Below are 15,299 nucleotides of genomic sequence, written 5' to 3'. Positions count from 1 at the left end.
AGCGCAGCCGCTTACGTAACTGCATCATGTTTCATGTCGTTTTCACCCGACCATACGTTCGTACCATTTACTTATCGAATTTCGCTTCAATTTTTCTATGATTGCTCTCTTCTTATGTAACGTTTGATAGAGTATTCTGCAGATAACGTATACTTTCTCCTTTTTTGAAAAAAAAAGTCTCTTAGTGCCTATTATCGGTGCGACCGTGTGACCGCTTTACACTGAATCGAGTTTAGAATTCTGCATGGAAGCTTGTATTTTTCCTTTTTTTCAGGAAAAAAGTCTCTTATCGCCTGTTATCGACGAGCTAATGCAATCCACTGTGACCATTTTACAATAAGACGAGTTGATGAGCTTCGGAAGTTTGCAGGGTATAATAACCAGATGACAGCAATCGTGTACTGCAGAATTAACTACAATAAATTTCCGTTATATCCAATGAACAAATGAACCCGTTGATGCATGAAATCGGTGCGTCCATCAATCCATTCCGATATCTTAGGGATTAGTCAAATTCCTATCAAATGAGGTATGGCTGCTGCACGCATCACCCGGTCTCTAACTGTTCAACCAAATATTGATTTCTATTTTCTATTGATTTTGTTGTTTTCTATTGATGTGCCTACGAGAATTTTTGGATGGAACTTTTATTAGTCTGTCGTTTCGGGTTTTTGCCGTCTTCGGAGGCTTAAATAGAGACTGACTGGTATAATCTCCCGTTTCTTCTGGCAAGTAACACCGTGCCCCTGGTTCAATGTTTCTATAATTGTTTCAAGAGTTACAAATAATAGAAATTATATTCGGAACTATGCCGATGTTCGAAGACACGAGAGCGTTTGATCGGTCCTAGGATAGTTATGAAGTCAACACTACTTTTTTGTTGTTTTTACTATTTGAAGTATTTATTTCCGCTGCACCATTCGATAGGCTCAAGTATTTTTCAGAAAAATTAATTTAGCTCTAAAATTATTCCTACGCGTCTACCTATCAGTAGCCTATTCACAACGAAATGTGGTAGTTCATTTGCTTCAAATATCGATTGCTCTTCAGTTTCAAATGTATGTCCCTCGTCTAGAATACAACAGATGCAAAGACTAGTTTGGTTGCATGCATGCCCTATCAAAAGCCGATTATTGCCATACCGATGCCACTGAATCGTTCCATCGCTCCTCGTTTTGCTTTTCAGTGGCATTAAATTTAGTATGCATATGTGTTGCTTTCGTTTCTTTACACCTTTTTTCTACACACGCGAATATATAGTTCTTACCTAGGTTTAACGTCGCATATATTTTACGTTACGTTTATTTTATATTTTATTATTTTATGTATATTTTAACTTGAACTTTACTAGGACATGATTGAAACAAGAGTAGCACAAAGCAGCGTTAACGTAGCTCGTAGCTAATGTAAAGCGGTAAACTGCAGAACGACAGCGCTGGTAAGAACTACGTATGACAACGTAAGTCAAGTCCATTACCAACGAAAGATACCATTATTTCGGTTTCACATTTGTCACAAGCAATGATTTGTAAACAAACAACGTTTTCAAACAGCACGTTACACTACCTGCTACAAACTTTACATAACAACGAAAGAAGGAAGAAACAATGAGGAATGGATTATCATCATTATAAAAACAATATTAACAAGGAACACAACATCAGAGTAGTTATGCTAGACTTCTGGTCCTTCTCCACCCGGAACAAGCATTGTTATATGATTCCCATTCAATAATATCGTATCTAATTTTGTAACCCGTTTACCGTCAGGTGTTTGTTCATATTCGACCTAGAAAACAACGAACTTTTAGATGCTGGAAGAAAAGGTCAGCAAAAGACCAAGTAAACGTACCACGTCTTCTAGGACCATATTAACATAGTCATCGAATCCCATCAATGTTCCGACGATTTCTTTCTCACCTGTAAATACGGGAATTGTAGACGGGACACTGAGAACTGAAACTCATATGTCAATAGTTCTTTTTAATTATGATAAACGTAGCAACTATTTGGTTGACTTTTCGGCTTGAGAAAAGTGCAACTTTGAGTTCGACAGAGAGCTCCAGATATTCGCTACCCTCAAATCTTTATAATCCACAATGCCACATGACAGTAATTTCTTTTGTCCGAACATCAAAGACGAGAAATTCTATGCATGACTATAAATACTGCTCTGCTCCGTGTATTTGTACAGCTGAACTTCGCAGAAAAAAAGGTGGAAGCCATGCTAGTCGATTCAAAAATTGTCCGATTCAAAAACAGTCCCGAGAGGAAACCTTCCTAAACAAATTTCAAAGTCCATATTGAGGTCGTACATAATTATTAAGCAGAGATACAAGGACTCATAATAAACTATTTTGTCTTTTTTTTTTTAGTACACAAATAAGAAATCAAAAGTGAATCATTGCAAAGTTTACCTTTCATAATGACCCAGATCCTTGAGCCAATGCATTTGTCTACCAACTCAAGTGGCAACAATGTTGAGGGATTCGTGGTAGTTGAGGCCATTACTAAAGCACAAGTCGAAATACAGAGAAAAATCCTCGTGGTTGAAGAAGTAGAATATGTTCAATACATCATTCATTCAAAACAATCAATGCGCAAATTTATCTATGATCTCTACATAGATATAACTTTGTTAATCCCAGTATTTTATGAAAACACCTTAACAAATCTGGATTATATGGGAAATGTCAGGCTGGCTTCGATCGGAATTACAAGACAGATCCACTTCAAGTCCTCGTTCACCACACAGACTATGGAGATGCTACATCTATTATAATTATAGTTGAGTCAAAACAACATGAAGCACGGTACAGCTGCATAAGCGGCTGCGTTCGACGGAATCAACGCGGCGGAAATAGCGGTTGGAATCAAAGTGATGCCATCGCGAACTGCAGCAATCAACTGTGGCAAAAGGGTTCTCACTCGATCCTAACAGTTGCGCTCCACCGCACCACTTCGAGCACAACCGTTTACGCAACTGGAGCACAACTTCATGTAGTTTTGACTCTACTATAGTGTGCCACCACTCAGCCTCAAATAATGATTTGCGCGTATTTTGGAGGATAAAAACACTGACTCGATCGTAAACCTCAAATAATTCTGAATTGAAGTGAATTGATGTTGGTCCCATTCCGAACGGGTAGATTAGCGCCTAGATACTTTATCCTTTAAAACATCAAACAAAAGAACTGAAACCTGTCGAAGCTTTTTTTCAACTTCAAAATAACGCTTCTAAACAGGTCTGAAAATGAAGAGCGCCAAAAGAAAACACACGATCCTTTGAAGTAGTTTACGAAGACAATCAACAAAACTAGGCATAAGTAGCGAATCATTTCAAGTTAGATGAACTTCTCACACAATCCTCATACAAAGAATTATATATTTGCTTCGTATTTTGTTCGAATTTACAATCTTTCAGTCGTTAGCAAGATAATCCGGACAAGCAGATCCAACAAACAAGCAACTCTTCAACAACGAAACAAAACAAACATTTCTGTATGGTCGTGGTGCTAACAGCATTCGCAAGGACAACATATTTGTACGAAAAAATGCGAATATCATATCGCCTCCACGATAAAAACGTTGAAAATTCAGAACAACAATGAAAAAAAAAATAGAAAATTTATTTCTCGAACAAATGTTCTGATTCAGAGCAAATCTAATGCAAGCACAGAACCAAAACAGACAGACAGAAAGCATTATTAGCGTTTCATTGCAATATTGTGAGAAAGCCATTAGATATTCAATTGCAAACAATTGACACGAACTTTTAGAACTACTGAAATTTACACCGCTCCAGTTTCGCAGAGGTGTTATGAAGAACTATTCTATACATGAATAAGGACTGATGGAAAACAAACTTTTGTTTCATTTAGATACAAGTAAAAATATGAGTTAGAAGATTTGAAGAGAAGAAATGATCGAATAATCACTACTATTTATAAATATACAAATCGCAATGAAGAGAGTGCACCGTGACAACGAAGGCCAATTTTCTTTCTGGAATTCATTGAGAAATAGTACAAAATGGAAAGTTTAGACACCATTACAACAACACAACATCGAGGGGAAGAATGGAAGCAGATCACGCAGTTCTCGAATAAACTGTAATACTGTAATTGTCATCAGTAATAGCAATATTACTATTGTCTCATACTAAATAAGGACGTACTGTGATGGTACTGGAAATAGAGGAAGTCTCGAAGTCGACCTTAATTGTAACTTTTAAACTTCTTCAAGAAAACCAAAGGAAGAATTGTAATTGAAAAGTGGAATTAAGCAGATGAAACTAATGTTCTAATAAATACACAGGAATATATTGCAAGAAGATTCTCGAAAATACCTATAGTAGGAGAAAGCTGAAGAAGAACAGAACTACAGTATATGTTGAAAAAAAAAACTCGCCATTACTGCTCCTCATCTTCATCGGGTGCAGCAAAACCTTCTTCTGTTTCATAAAGTATTTCCAGGATTCGCGATACTTCTACAGTACCAATCGACTCGTTATCTTGGCAGACAACCTCAACGTGTTGCATTATTTTCAATGAAGGATATAAATTTAAGCGAAGACATAGTCCTCACCACCTACCTCGATTTGTCGCAGTTTGTTGAAGTAGAAATCACGTTCTTTTTCCAAGCTACTCATTACTGCATCACTTTCACCTAACTGACGGGTCAACTGAAATAAAAAAAAACCTTAACGGAATATCCGGAAGCCGAATGGAGATGTATGAATGTGGTCCAGCAAAAAACCTCAAAGTTTACACGATGGAGATTGTACATAAAGAAATTTGGACCAATTTTCAACCTAACCATATGTATTCCACGTTAACACGAATTTTGACCACTGTACCATTTTTGACAAAAATCAGGCTATCCTAAGAAATCACCTGTTCAGAAATCATATTAATTCTTCGATAAAAGCAAAAGAATATGTTAAAGAAACGTACAGGACAATTGAATCAGTGATTCCAGTTCAAATGCAAATAAGGAAAACACTTTAAAATGCGAATTTTAATATTTCCCTTGTACACGATGCATTTGTCTCATTCAGTAGTTTCAGAAATAAATTTGGTCTTAAAAAAGAGTTCCAAATTCTTAATATATTCCTTGTGTAACCCTCTTTGAGCGGAATAATGATCGGAACGCATAGTAGACCGAATATCTTATAAGGTTTTCGAAATACCATACTCTTAAAAGAAAACAATTATATGAGGATTAGTACGTGAGTAAATAATTATTCCGAACCCGAATGTGACCACATTAAAGACTAAAAAACAGTGATATAATGTAAAAATAAGCAGGTCTACAAGAAATATAATTTTTTTTGTTCACAAGGTCTGAAATACTCATACCGGAAAACATAAGCACGATGTAAACCGGACTTTAAAAAGTAGATCCTCACATCATCAACTTCTTCCTTCAGCTGTTTCAATTGCATTGCGTCAACCGATGGAGCTGCAGAAGGTCGAGCTGCTGTAGCGGATGGCTGCTGAAGAACGAGTAATACAAATGAGAGTAGAACAATGCCGAAAAGGTTTCACAACACATAAAGACAAGTTTTCTCCAAGTATTTGAAGATATGTTCATTTCATTGAAGAATACTGCAGGAATGGATGAGTTAACAGCGCAATATGAAAGATGTGTCAGCATCAACTCTCTAATGTATTCATCACCAATGAATAGAAAAGTTGTTACAAGGCTTAAAAACCTGTTATTTAAAATCCAAAGCAATAAAAAATAGAGAAATTAGGGTGGCAACTGAACTCTAGGGAAAGAGTTTTACCTTAGGTGCTACGTTGTTATTAGTTTTAGCAGGGGCAGGTGCTGCATGACGTTGTGCTGCTGAAGCAGGACGGGGTTTTGCTGGTGTCGCGTTCGTGGCGTTGATTGAATAATTAGAAGCGTTTCGGGACGGCGGACCGGTTCGCCTGCAAAAGAAATTGCTCATTGGTATTCGTTATTTATTCATTGTTAGGAGCACCGCTAATAAAAAAGTGCTATGGTCAAAACCAAAATTAGAAGAAGAATTCAAGAATATCAAATTGAAAAAAAATCACGTAACGACTTCAACTGTTATAGGTTAGTTGACGGTAAACTGATCCACAAAACTGACAACAAAAATCCAAACGTATATGCAGTTCTTATCCTCTATCATACAAATATTCATCATCTAGAGGAAGCCAATATTTCAGGAAAATGCATGTAAGCATTCCAAAGTATCTCTCAGACTTTTTGACAGAATTCCGCCTGGATTTCAGAATTCGCAGAACACGAAGATTAACAACACCTCCGAAGAAAATGGCACCTATGGAAAAAAAACTTCCCATTGGACAATTTTAACGACTTAGAAATCAGAAATAACATTTGCTTTGTGTTTGTTCAGAAAAGTACTAAAAATTACGTCACTCCTGCACTGTTCGTTCGTGTAGGCATTTGCATTCGTGTGGACATCGCTGCAGGTCCGGATGGTTTACCAGGTGCAGTTTCAGCAGGCAGTGGTTCGCCCCCACGGGCATCCAGTGGGTTGTATTCGTGTCCATCGTAGTTAGCGTCGAAAAACTTCTTGAACCATTGAAGAAATTCAAAATTGTCCTTAAAAGTAACGCCAGGTATAAACCACTTCCAACAAGTATAGTGCTACTGTTCTTAATGTTTTTAAAACTTAGGATATTTTACACACCTGAAACTTTCCCTTTATAAGTCTATCAACAGGTACGACCTTCTCGACACCGAGACTTTTCCATGAAGTTTGAACAATTTTCCAGTTTCCAAGCCAGTCTAATTCCAGGTGCGAATTCCACTTCACCTTCTTCAACGGAATCGATCCAGGAAACAGGAAATCCGTGAACTATAAAAGAATTTTTACGTGAACGCGGTGTGAACTTCTAAAATAGAGCGAAAAAATAGCGGAGAATCTCCGAAGGAATAACATCAATGAATTTTCATTTATTAGAATAGATGGATGTACATTGCTGGATGTACTGTTAATCTGTATTTTAAAAAATTTCGATAGATTGGTTATAGGGTCCAATTCGGTCCTACTTTCAACAATTCATTTTAACACGACTAATTCCGTTCGACTATCCTTTTTTCACGGAAGAGTGCCAATTCTTAATTTAAAACAATTGTACCGTAGAACAACAGTCTTCTAGAAAACCGTTCTAGTAAATCAAGACGGGAAACAGCATCTATATGTATATGCTTGATTTTCTAAACGCATACGAAATCTCTTCCGGCTCAAATTAATCCTACGTTTAACCAGGTGAGAACGGTGTGCCTGCTAGGGTAAGGGAAAAAAAGAAGGATGAGTAAAGAGAAAGACGCGTCCCAGTAGTCCGACTGAACATGCCGACTGTATATGTCTCTGATTTGCACAAAATAACACCTCAAATAGAAAATATCTCAAATTCCATGAATATCTCAAATTTTATTTTCGGTATTTTCACGTACAGAATACATCCGTATCCTGTACGTGAAAATACCGAAAATAAAACAGCTGTGTTAGTTGAACTTCCCTATATCGAAGTCTTATGGAACTGGTGTAAAGTCAGCTGTTCGCCGACTGCATCGGAGCAGCAATTTTTAAAGTGTACTACTGGATATGCGGTAGGATAAAAAGCTCATTCAGCAATAATTCGGATGCCATTTGCTCACTCCTATATCATGAGAGCTAAAACGTAGCGGTAACCGTGTCTGTCGATCGAAGCCACATGTCTACGTACATGAGCGAGTTTAAAAGTTAACAAATACTTACAAATGCTAGTGAACGGTGTAGTTCTAGATAATTAAGAGTTAAAATACTAATTCAGGTTGTGCACACTATCTTGATCATCAAAATCCACCAAGGATCGCTACAGAATGCACACAAATACTAGACGCAGCTGGTTCTCGTGAGAGCACTTCCACGATGACCACTACATCACCATAAAAAAAGGAATGACTGAGATGTGTCTACTTCGTTGGTCATCAACATCAAATTAATAAAAAGTTCGGTTATGACATTTTCTTCGCTATCAGGCAAAAAATATTACGTGAAGAGGAGCGCTATAAATTGTGTGGAAAGATAAGATGTTCAGCGGTCTCAAAATAGTCAGGAAGTGAAAGTCATCAAGCTTCTTTCAACGAGATGATATGATAATCAGCTGTTTCATAAGATTTATTTCCAGTGCGTTAAAAAAATAGCGTTTTTGTTGCACTTCAAAACGCATATTTTAAGCGATCTTAAAGGCAGCGTATGAGGAAACATACGATGTTAGTGCATCTGTGGGCCAAAAATAGAGCTTGGGATATAGATTACCACTATAAACGTGGCACAGCGCAATTTCCCCTAATCGTCCTAAAAATAACCTAAATCCCAGATTCTACATCTGCCCACAGACACGCCAATATCATCAGTTTCGTGAAACTTTGCCTTAATTTTCAAGCACAGTGCCATAACAAACATTTCTAATGATAGAAGATCATTTTTAATGGAAAGATTATTTCAAGGGCCTTGATATCAGATACGTGAACACTGATTGACACCATTGTTATAAAGAATTAACCACCAGTAATAAAAGGAAACAGTAATGCGTAATAACTGTAATATAATGTAAAAGTTAATCCAATGTTTTTTGGGTCAATAGTTCATATAGTAGTCAATTGTTTTGTAAATCAATAATGCTATGAGGAACAAAACTGAACCTAGGTACCAAGAACAACATAGATACCTATTTGTTAAAGGAAGTACGGAAAATTATCTGAATAATATAATGTGTACTTAACATCTAATACTTTCTTACGCTAAATTAAAGGGTTAAAAATATCTGAAAATTTCCGCCCCAACGCTAGCTATTCAGGGCTCATTATATTCCTTACATCTGTAGCAAATCAGCATTAGCATTGAAATTAGATATAGTCGGGTCAAAACGAGCTGGAGCCCGGTACAGTTGCCTACGCGGCTGCGCTAGAAGCTAGCAGTGGAGCTCAGCGCTTGAGTTCGAGGTGGAATCCAGGACCTTGCTCCACTTGTAGCTGCAATTCGAGTGAATGGGACGGTCCCACCTCGATCCCAGCCGCCAGTCTCGTCGCTTCAAGAGCAGCCGTTTACGCAACTGTAGCAAGTTTCGTATCGTTTTAAACCGACTCTACATCTCCGCGAAACGACTTTCCCTTATCAATCCGTATCGGAAGATAAGCTAATCAATCTTGGACCTCAATGAACAGCGCTAGAAGGAACTATTCTCACCAGAGAATATAGTTGTTCTGATTATCTATCATACTAATGGTTCAGCAGTTAAAGAATGACAAAAGTTAGTTAATTTCCTTACAAGAAACCCTTCAAAGCGACCTTGATTTTCTTTTAATTTCTTTTAGCAAAGTTCGTTTCAAAAAAGGCATAGCAGAAGTCATTCTTGAAATCTCCGAAGCTTTCCAACTCTAACTATGATATCCAGAAGTACACTTACTTCCCCTACAGTATGGTAATTTCTCTGATGGTGACAATTTAAAGAGGATTTAACAATGCTCGTCTTCATGCTCGTGAGCTACACCCTTAACCCCATATTTTCACGGAGAAATCCTAATATCGTCTATTTCGTGCTTTGCACTTGATAATTTCCTATGAGACCGGACTGTTCAGTATGATTGTGCTAGCACTTTGTGATTCCTAGCGCACTTCAGGGCGAATTTGAATGAATAAACAAATAAGTGCAATCACCATTTCCTTAAAAAACCTCTACTTTTTGCTTGGCACCATAGAAAAACCTTTCAGTTTCAAAAACGGAAAAGTCTATTCATACCTTCGCAGTGTTCTCTCGCAAAGGCACAACCAATCATCCCTCCTCACACCACCACAAAAATTTTCACGGTGCACATACAACTTAATGAAAACTTTTCCAGGTATGCAAGCATACATGCGATAGTCGTAGCCGGTGCTCTGACCCGCTTCACTTTTGAACGGTTGGGGAAAAGACCTCCTTCACTTTTAAACGATTGGCGAAATTACCCTCTTCACTTCTGGACGGCTGGCAAAAGGAACCCCTTCACTTGAGCTGCACCCAATTCAGAAATCCACCCCTAGTATACAAATGCAAATATTGAAGAAAAGAAAACACTTTAAAAGTGACCATTCAGAAATCGTAACAAAAACCGAGCTTAATATCTAACCTGTGCATATCCTGCTCCAGTGTGCAACTGTTCAATCTTCGAAAAATTGCTTTGCAAGCAATCGTTCACCCACATCAACATTTCATGCCTCGATAGATTTTCCGTCGTCGCCGACGTCGCGTATACATTCACCACCGACGCCATACAACGTGCCCAGTGCTACTCAAAAGTATCACTCTGCAATTTTACACATCTAACAACAATACCAATCAAAATCTTAAAATGACAGAACGAAACAAGGTATGTGGTTCAAGAACGCTTTGATGTAAATGGACCATGACAAAGGGGAGTGATAACTTAATGCTGCTTAAAAGCAAAGAAAGAAAGAAAGAAAGAAGAGAGAGAGAGAGGGAACCGATGAAAACAAGCTGCGACAACAGAAACGAAAATTACAGTGGCAAAATTTTTTGGAATATCGCGCGCCACAATTCAAATCTCCGCCTGTATATACGCAAGTGAACATTTTGCGCACGAATTTAAAAAGGAAGAAAAAGCATCAGTCACAAATCATTCAGGCACAAATTTTTGTAGACGAGCATAGACATTGCTTTAGTCGAACAAAATGAAAGAAAGAAAATGAGACAATAACTCTTTGGAGCAAAGGCCAATCACAAATCAGCATCCATAAAACCAATGAAACGCCATAATTCCAGAGCATGCAGCGATTCCAAAGCTATACACTAATTCAGGAACAAGACACTAATCTCCAAGGAGACCACAAATATGGAAATGAACAAAGGCGCTAGTTGCGAATGTGGACGTAGCTACGGGCGACACTATGAAATAGCCCGCGAAACGCTCGATGAAAAGGAATTCAAGTATTCAGCAGGAAGGGAGACTTTTCAGTATGAATGACTAACATCAATTACTATAACATTCAATAGCAACTCTATTTTCTACGAATCACCAACGTTTCGCGAGCAAAACATCAAAGAAGTATCCGTTCTAAGTTACATAGTTCCATTTTCGATTTAAAAAAAATGCGGGAACTAACCGTTGAAATATTTCCAAACTAAAGAAACAAATTGGAATTAAAAATTAGAATTGGACCATGTTCAATAATATCTCAACAAATAATGCATACGCTAGTTCCCCGAACACGCCCTCGCACACCATATCTCGGAAAAAAAATCAATATAACTCCATCAAACGGAAAGCATGCATAAAGAGGAACACTGAACAAACAAACCACTCTATTGGGATACGTGAACGTTGGAAACCAAACGATTCCTTACTGTTTTACGACAAAAAAAGGAGAGTTACTTTATTTTAGAAACCTTAACGTGTTTACGATCACCTGATTCTGCCTGATTGATGGATTGAAAAAAATGCAGAAGTGGGCAAGGTAGCGGGGATGATGAAAACGGTGAGTCACATCCCGTCACTTTATGGTCTACGGGTTTGGTGATACTGTTTCGAAATCTGCAGTCCTTCATTAGATTACTGCTAAATACGTTTGCGATGAAAACACTAAGATATATTACGGGGAAATTCAAATTTTGCCGCACATTTCTCTTTAGGAACAGTAAGCAGGCGTTTCATTTTTAACTATCTCTAGAATGTTTACAAACGCTTATTTATTTAAAATTTTGATTTCGTTTCTACTTAAATAGAACGATAGAAAAGCAGAACAAACAAAGTGCTAAGGCCGCTGCAACGAATGTACCAAAATTTATGCACGACAGTTGCTTGTACTGTTAAAAACCAGTGTTCACGTGATCGCTGGCGAATAAATCGAACAGAATGTACAGGAAAAAATAACCGAAATAACAACCAACCTGACAGAAATGAATACAAAGACGGGAAACGTTCCGTCATTTAAGGTTCGCTACTTATTCTTTTTTCACACGGACACATTTCATAATTCCACAGTTATTTAAATCAAATATCATATCATCACACAATCATTCGTCAAAAGTTCACCACATCAATCCATGTCCCATTTTAAGTTTTAGGGAAGGTTACAGTTCTCTAGGACCAGAAGCTGAGGGCCTGGGACTCAGAGAACAACTCAATCGCGGATATGAGGTTAATGAAAGAACTGAGCAGTTTTTGGTTCAGGAAATGCTAAAGAAGGAATACGCGTGTAAAAAAATGAGCAGGCAACCTAATAACTAATTCCACGCCTTCGCGCAATTGAGAACTATTTCCTGAAGAAGTTGTCCAAAGTTCGCAGGAACTAATTGGACCAACTAGTCAAGTGTTAGTTCTACTTCCGCAAATTACAACAAGAAAACGTTTTATCGCGCTGAAAAATGTCGTCTACTCAAACTAGATTACATCGAAGACATTCACTAAGCTAAGAAACCTGAAAATTCATTGATGAAAGTTGTTATTGAGCACGTTTTGTGCTTAACTATTAAATGCATCTGGTAATAAAACGTTCGGCAAACCAGATGGGCGGAACAAAATCGAATCGTATCAGTTTATGGCAGAGAACGGCAATATGATTCGATAAGCTGTGCACTTACTGTTTTCACAGATATTTCACGCCTCATAAAACGTTATGGTGAACTTTCGCGTAGGAACACAGTGCAGCAACAGAAGACATTGCAAAGAAAAAAAAGCGTAATATAACAGCCCAGCTCAGGTACGCTACGGTAAACAAAATAGTTGGAAGAACTTCCCATCTCACTCACTCAATATCACTAGCAAAAAACAGGTTCCTATATTTGACGCCTGGAGAAATCCAACGCTTCAAAACATGGCTTATTTGATTACATGGTACTTCAAGCAATGAAATCTTTCACATAAAGAATTCTTAGAAGCTGGGACAAAACAAAAATTTATCTATCAAAAAGAGGAGTTCTATCGCAAAGCATCTGCAAAGAATTTTCCGAATTAAGAGAGTTTTCTAGGGAAGAGTTTCGAAATAGTTACCAGTAACACTTCGAAAAACACCGAATGTCAACAAAGACTTGTCAAACTGGAACCAACTGAAGTACTTAATTTGTTTTCGTTTGACAAATTTCTCTTCGCGTTTTTAAAAATTAGACGAAATTTTAAAGCGAGTAACGGGAAGTTAGGTGGTAGAAGCTGAAAACTGGTAAAAGCATGAAAGCTAAGACAACTCGGCCAAAAAAAAAAAGGCTCAGAATTTATCCAAATATATATGTGAGATTAGAAAGATCCAAAGAACACCACAGCACATGAATGGCGCTCATTTGCACACATAAAGTTGCGAAATCCATGTGCGGAAGTTTCTTGCAAATATAAAAGAGCAGAAATATTAGAAAAACTAACGTCTTCGATTCTAATTACGATTTTCGTAATCGCTAAAGCATGAGGTCTGAGTTTAAAGGGCAAACGTTTCGTTTATTGCTTAATTTTTCAACTACTACACTGGACCACCTGTTGGTGTTAAGTTCACATCTGGATCTAGCTGTTCTCAATGCCTTTAGTGGAAATTGTGGCACTAGGTGGTTCATAGAATCTGAATAAATTTAATGCAAGCATGTATACGTTTTTTTTTCTAGAAAGAACTCATGCACATCTAGTCAAATAATGAGCAATCAATGGCACTGGCGGAAAAGAGGTTGCTGATGGTTTGTATAAAAATTTAGAACTTCAGTACCAGTAATTCCAGTAGAAAAATTTTATTCCAATCCTTCACTAATAGAAATATGAGAAGCAATAAAATAAATAAATAAAAAATTAACACAACGTGCAGCATAATTCTTCGCGTTAATTTTTGGAAAAAGAAACCAGAAACTTTTAAAATACCACAGAGATTGACCGACCATGCGATGATCAAATAATTGGTTTTAGCTCTAGACGTGACGATACTCCTAGGGACGAAAACAGCCCCGGCAGTGAGGCCGAACAAAAACGCCGCGCCCAACGCGAATGCAATTGCATTGCGTTGAACCATGCAGACTTTAGCTCGCGAACAAAAAAAAAGTATAAAATGCACTAGCATGAATTCGCCGCTCATAGTTGACCTCTTTTCAACGTCACATCGCACATCACACCATTATGAGTGATAATAAGATGGTAGACCTTGCAATTCGCTCCAGAACATTAAACCTTGCATTTTCCCATTAAAAAAAGGCACATTTGAAAAGAGTTTTGAAACGAAATGATCGCTATCATTAGAAGTGTGAATGGTTCATTGAAACAAAAGTGTTCCTAAGCCATTAGACATTTATAGGAACAATATTCCGCTCCCATTAAAAAAAGGATCGATCATGTTAAGCATGAATAAAGAAGGATTTTGCGTCGGCTGCTGGTTTGAATCAATATGACATCGCCTGCGAAAAGCGATAGTCCAGCAATACATCCAGCCCAATCGACCGTGAAAATTACAGCACTATGGAAAAAAAAGCAGAGCACTTGGGAAACAAAAAGAAGTAACGTGAACAACAAACCGGATATAATGATGCTAACAGACAGAATACCAGCTCTACCACACGGAAACAAGGCCACAGCGATAAGCTTATAATCGTCTGGCTTTTATATATCGTTCAATAGAGTCCCTTCTCAAAAACAATCGATTAAAATTGGAGAAGAACGAAAAAATAAAGCACGTTAAACCATCCACCTGCTCCATTTAACATTGTAATTTACAGAAACATCTGCATGTGAACCCCATCGACTTTTTCCAAATAGAAATAATTGTTTGACTTTTGCAGCGTTGCTCATGCCGAGCTACTTTAAACAGGTTTTTAATATAAATATGTACCGAGAATTGCAATATTGCACATACTGGGTACATTTTCACATTTTCCTTCTGCAAATTTTGGACTTGATGAGAAATATTGCAAAATTGAAATAATACCAAACACAACAGAACTGTAGGAATTACTACAAACAGTTTTAGATGAAGTTTTTCTTCGAATAGATCTAGTTAGCTATGTGTCATCAATTTTTCTTTTCTTTTTGGTAATATGTGCTCTTTAATCAAAAGAAATCCTCTCCTCCGCAACCCTTTGCATGTGGACATTCATCTTGTCCCGATCTGTTGACGTGAATGTTAAGTTTTTTTTTTCTCGACTCTTCTCTGATCCTTCTTATCTAATAGCCCGAAAACATAGAGTAACTTACATTTACGCTGACCCAGAAACAATTTGAAATTGGGTCAATCTCGCCAAATGAAAAGCAACTCGTTTTTGCGCACCACTACGAATCATATGTTTTCAGACGTAT

General features: G+C 37.5%; 2 protein-coding genes across 5 annotated transcripts; one reads left to right on the top strand and one right to left on the bottom strand.

Moving 5' to 3' along the window:
* Positions 1 to 1,674: 1,674 nt before the first annotated feature.
* On the bottom strand, positions 1,675 to 10,298 carry RB195_016283 (uncharacterized protein; the record flags this gene model as incomplete). 4 transcript variants are annotated; one of them, XM_064207370.1, is made up of 14 exons in its annotated part: positions 1,675 to 1,788; positions 1,852 to 1,919; positions 2,417 to 2,509; positions 3,082 to 3,093; positions 4,049 to 4,117; positions 4,177 to 4,215; positions 4,410 to 4,425; positions 4,487 to 4,525; positions 4,594 to 4,683; positions 5,410 to 5,496; positions 5,791 to 5,935; positions 6,409 to 6,599; positions 6,688 to 6,855; positions 10,155 to 10,298. In XM_064207370.1, the coding sequence occupies 14 exons, from the start codon at positions 10,296 to 10,298 to the stop codon at positions 1,675 to 1,677; spliced, it is 1,275 nt and encodes a 424-aa protein (XP_064063249.1). The 4 variants fall into 4 exon arrangements, with proteins under 4 accessions (XP_064063249.1, XP_064063250.1, XP_013293136.1 ...); XM_064207369.1 differs by having other exon boundaries at positions 4,049 to 4,109; positions 4,410 to 4,420; positions 4,498 to 4,525; XM_064207368.1 differs by lacking the exons at positions 1,675 to 1,788; positions 1,852 to 1,919; positions 2,417 to 2,509; positions 3,082 to 3,093; positions 4,410 to 4,425 and having other exon boundaries at positions 4,041 to 4,117; positions 4,447 to 4,525.
* A 3,138-nt stretch (positions 10,299 to 13,436) lies between these two features.
* On the top strand, positions 13,437 to 13,697 carry RB195_016282 (uncharacterized protein; the record flags this gene model as incomplete). The annotated part of the gene is made up of 2 exons (XM_064207367.1): positions 13,437 to 13,573; positions 13,631 to 13,697. 2 exons carry the CDS (start codon positions 13,437 to 13,439, stop codon positions 13,695 to 13,697), a joined length of 204 nt encoding a protein of 67 aa, XP_064063248.1.
* Between the last annotated feature and the right edge of the window lie 1,602 nt (positions 13,698 to 15,299).

The sequence above is a fragment of the Necator americanus genome, chromosome V (genome assembly GCF_031761385.1).
Source record: "Necator americanus strain Aroian chromosome V, whole genome shotgun sequence".
Lineage (NCBI taxonomy): Eukaryota > Metazoa > Nematoda > Chromadorea > Rhabditida > Ancylostomatidae > Necator > Necator americanus.
Note: the sequence above shows the minus strand (reverse complement) of the source record. Positions and strands in the feature narration are given on the sequence as shown.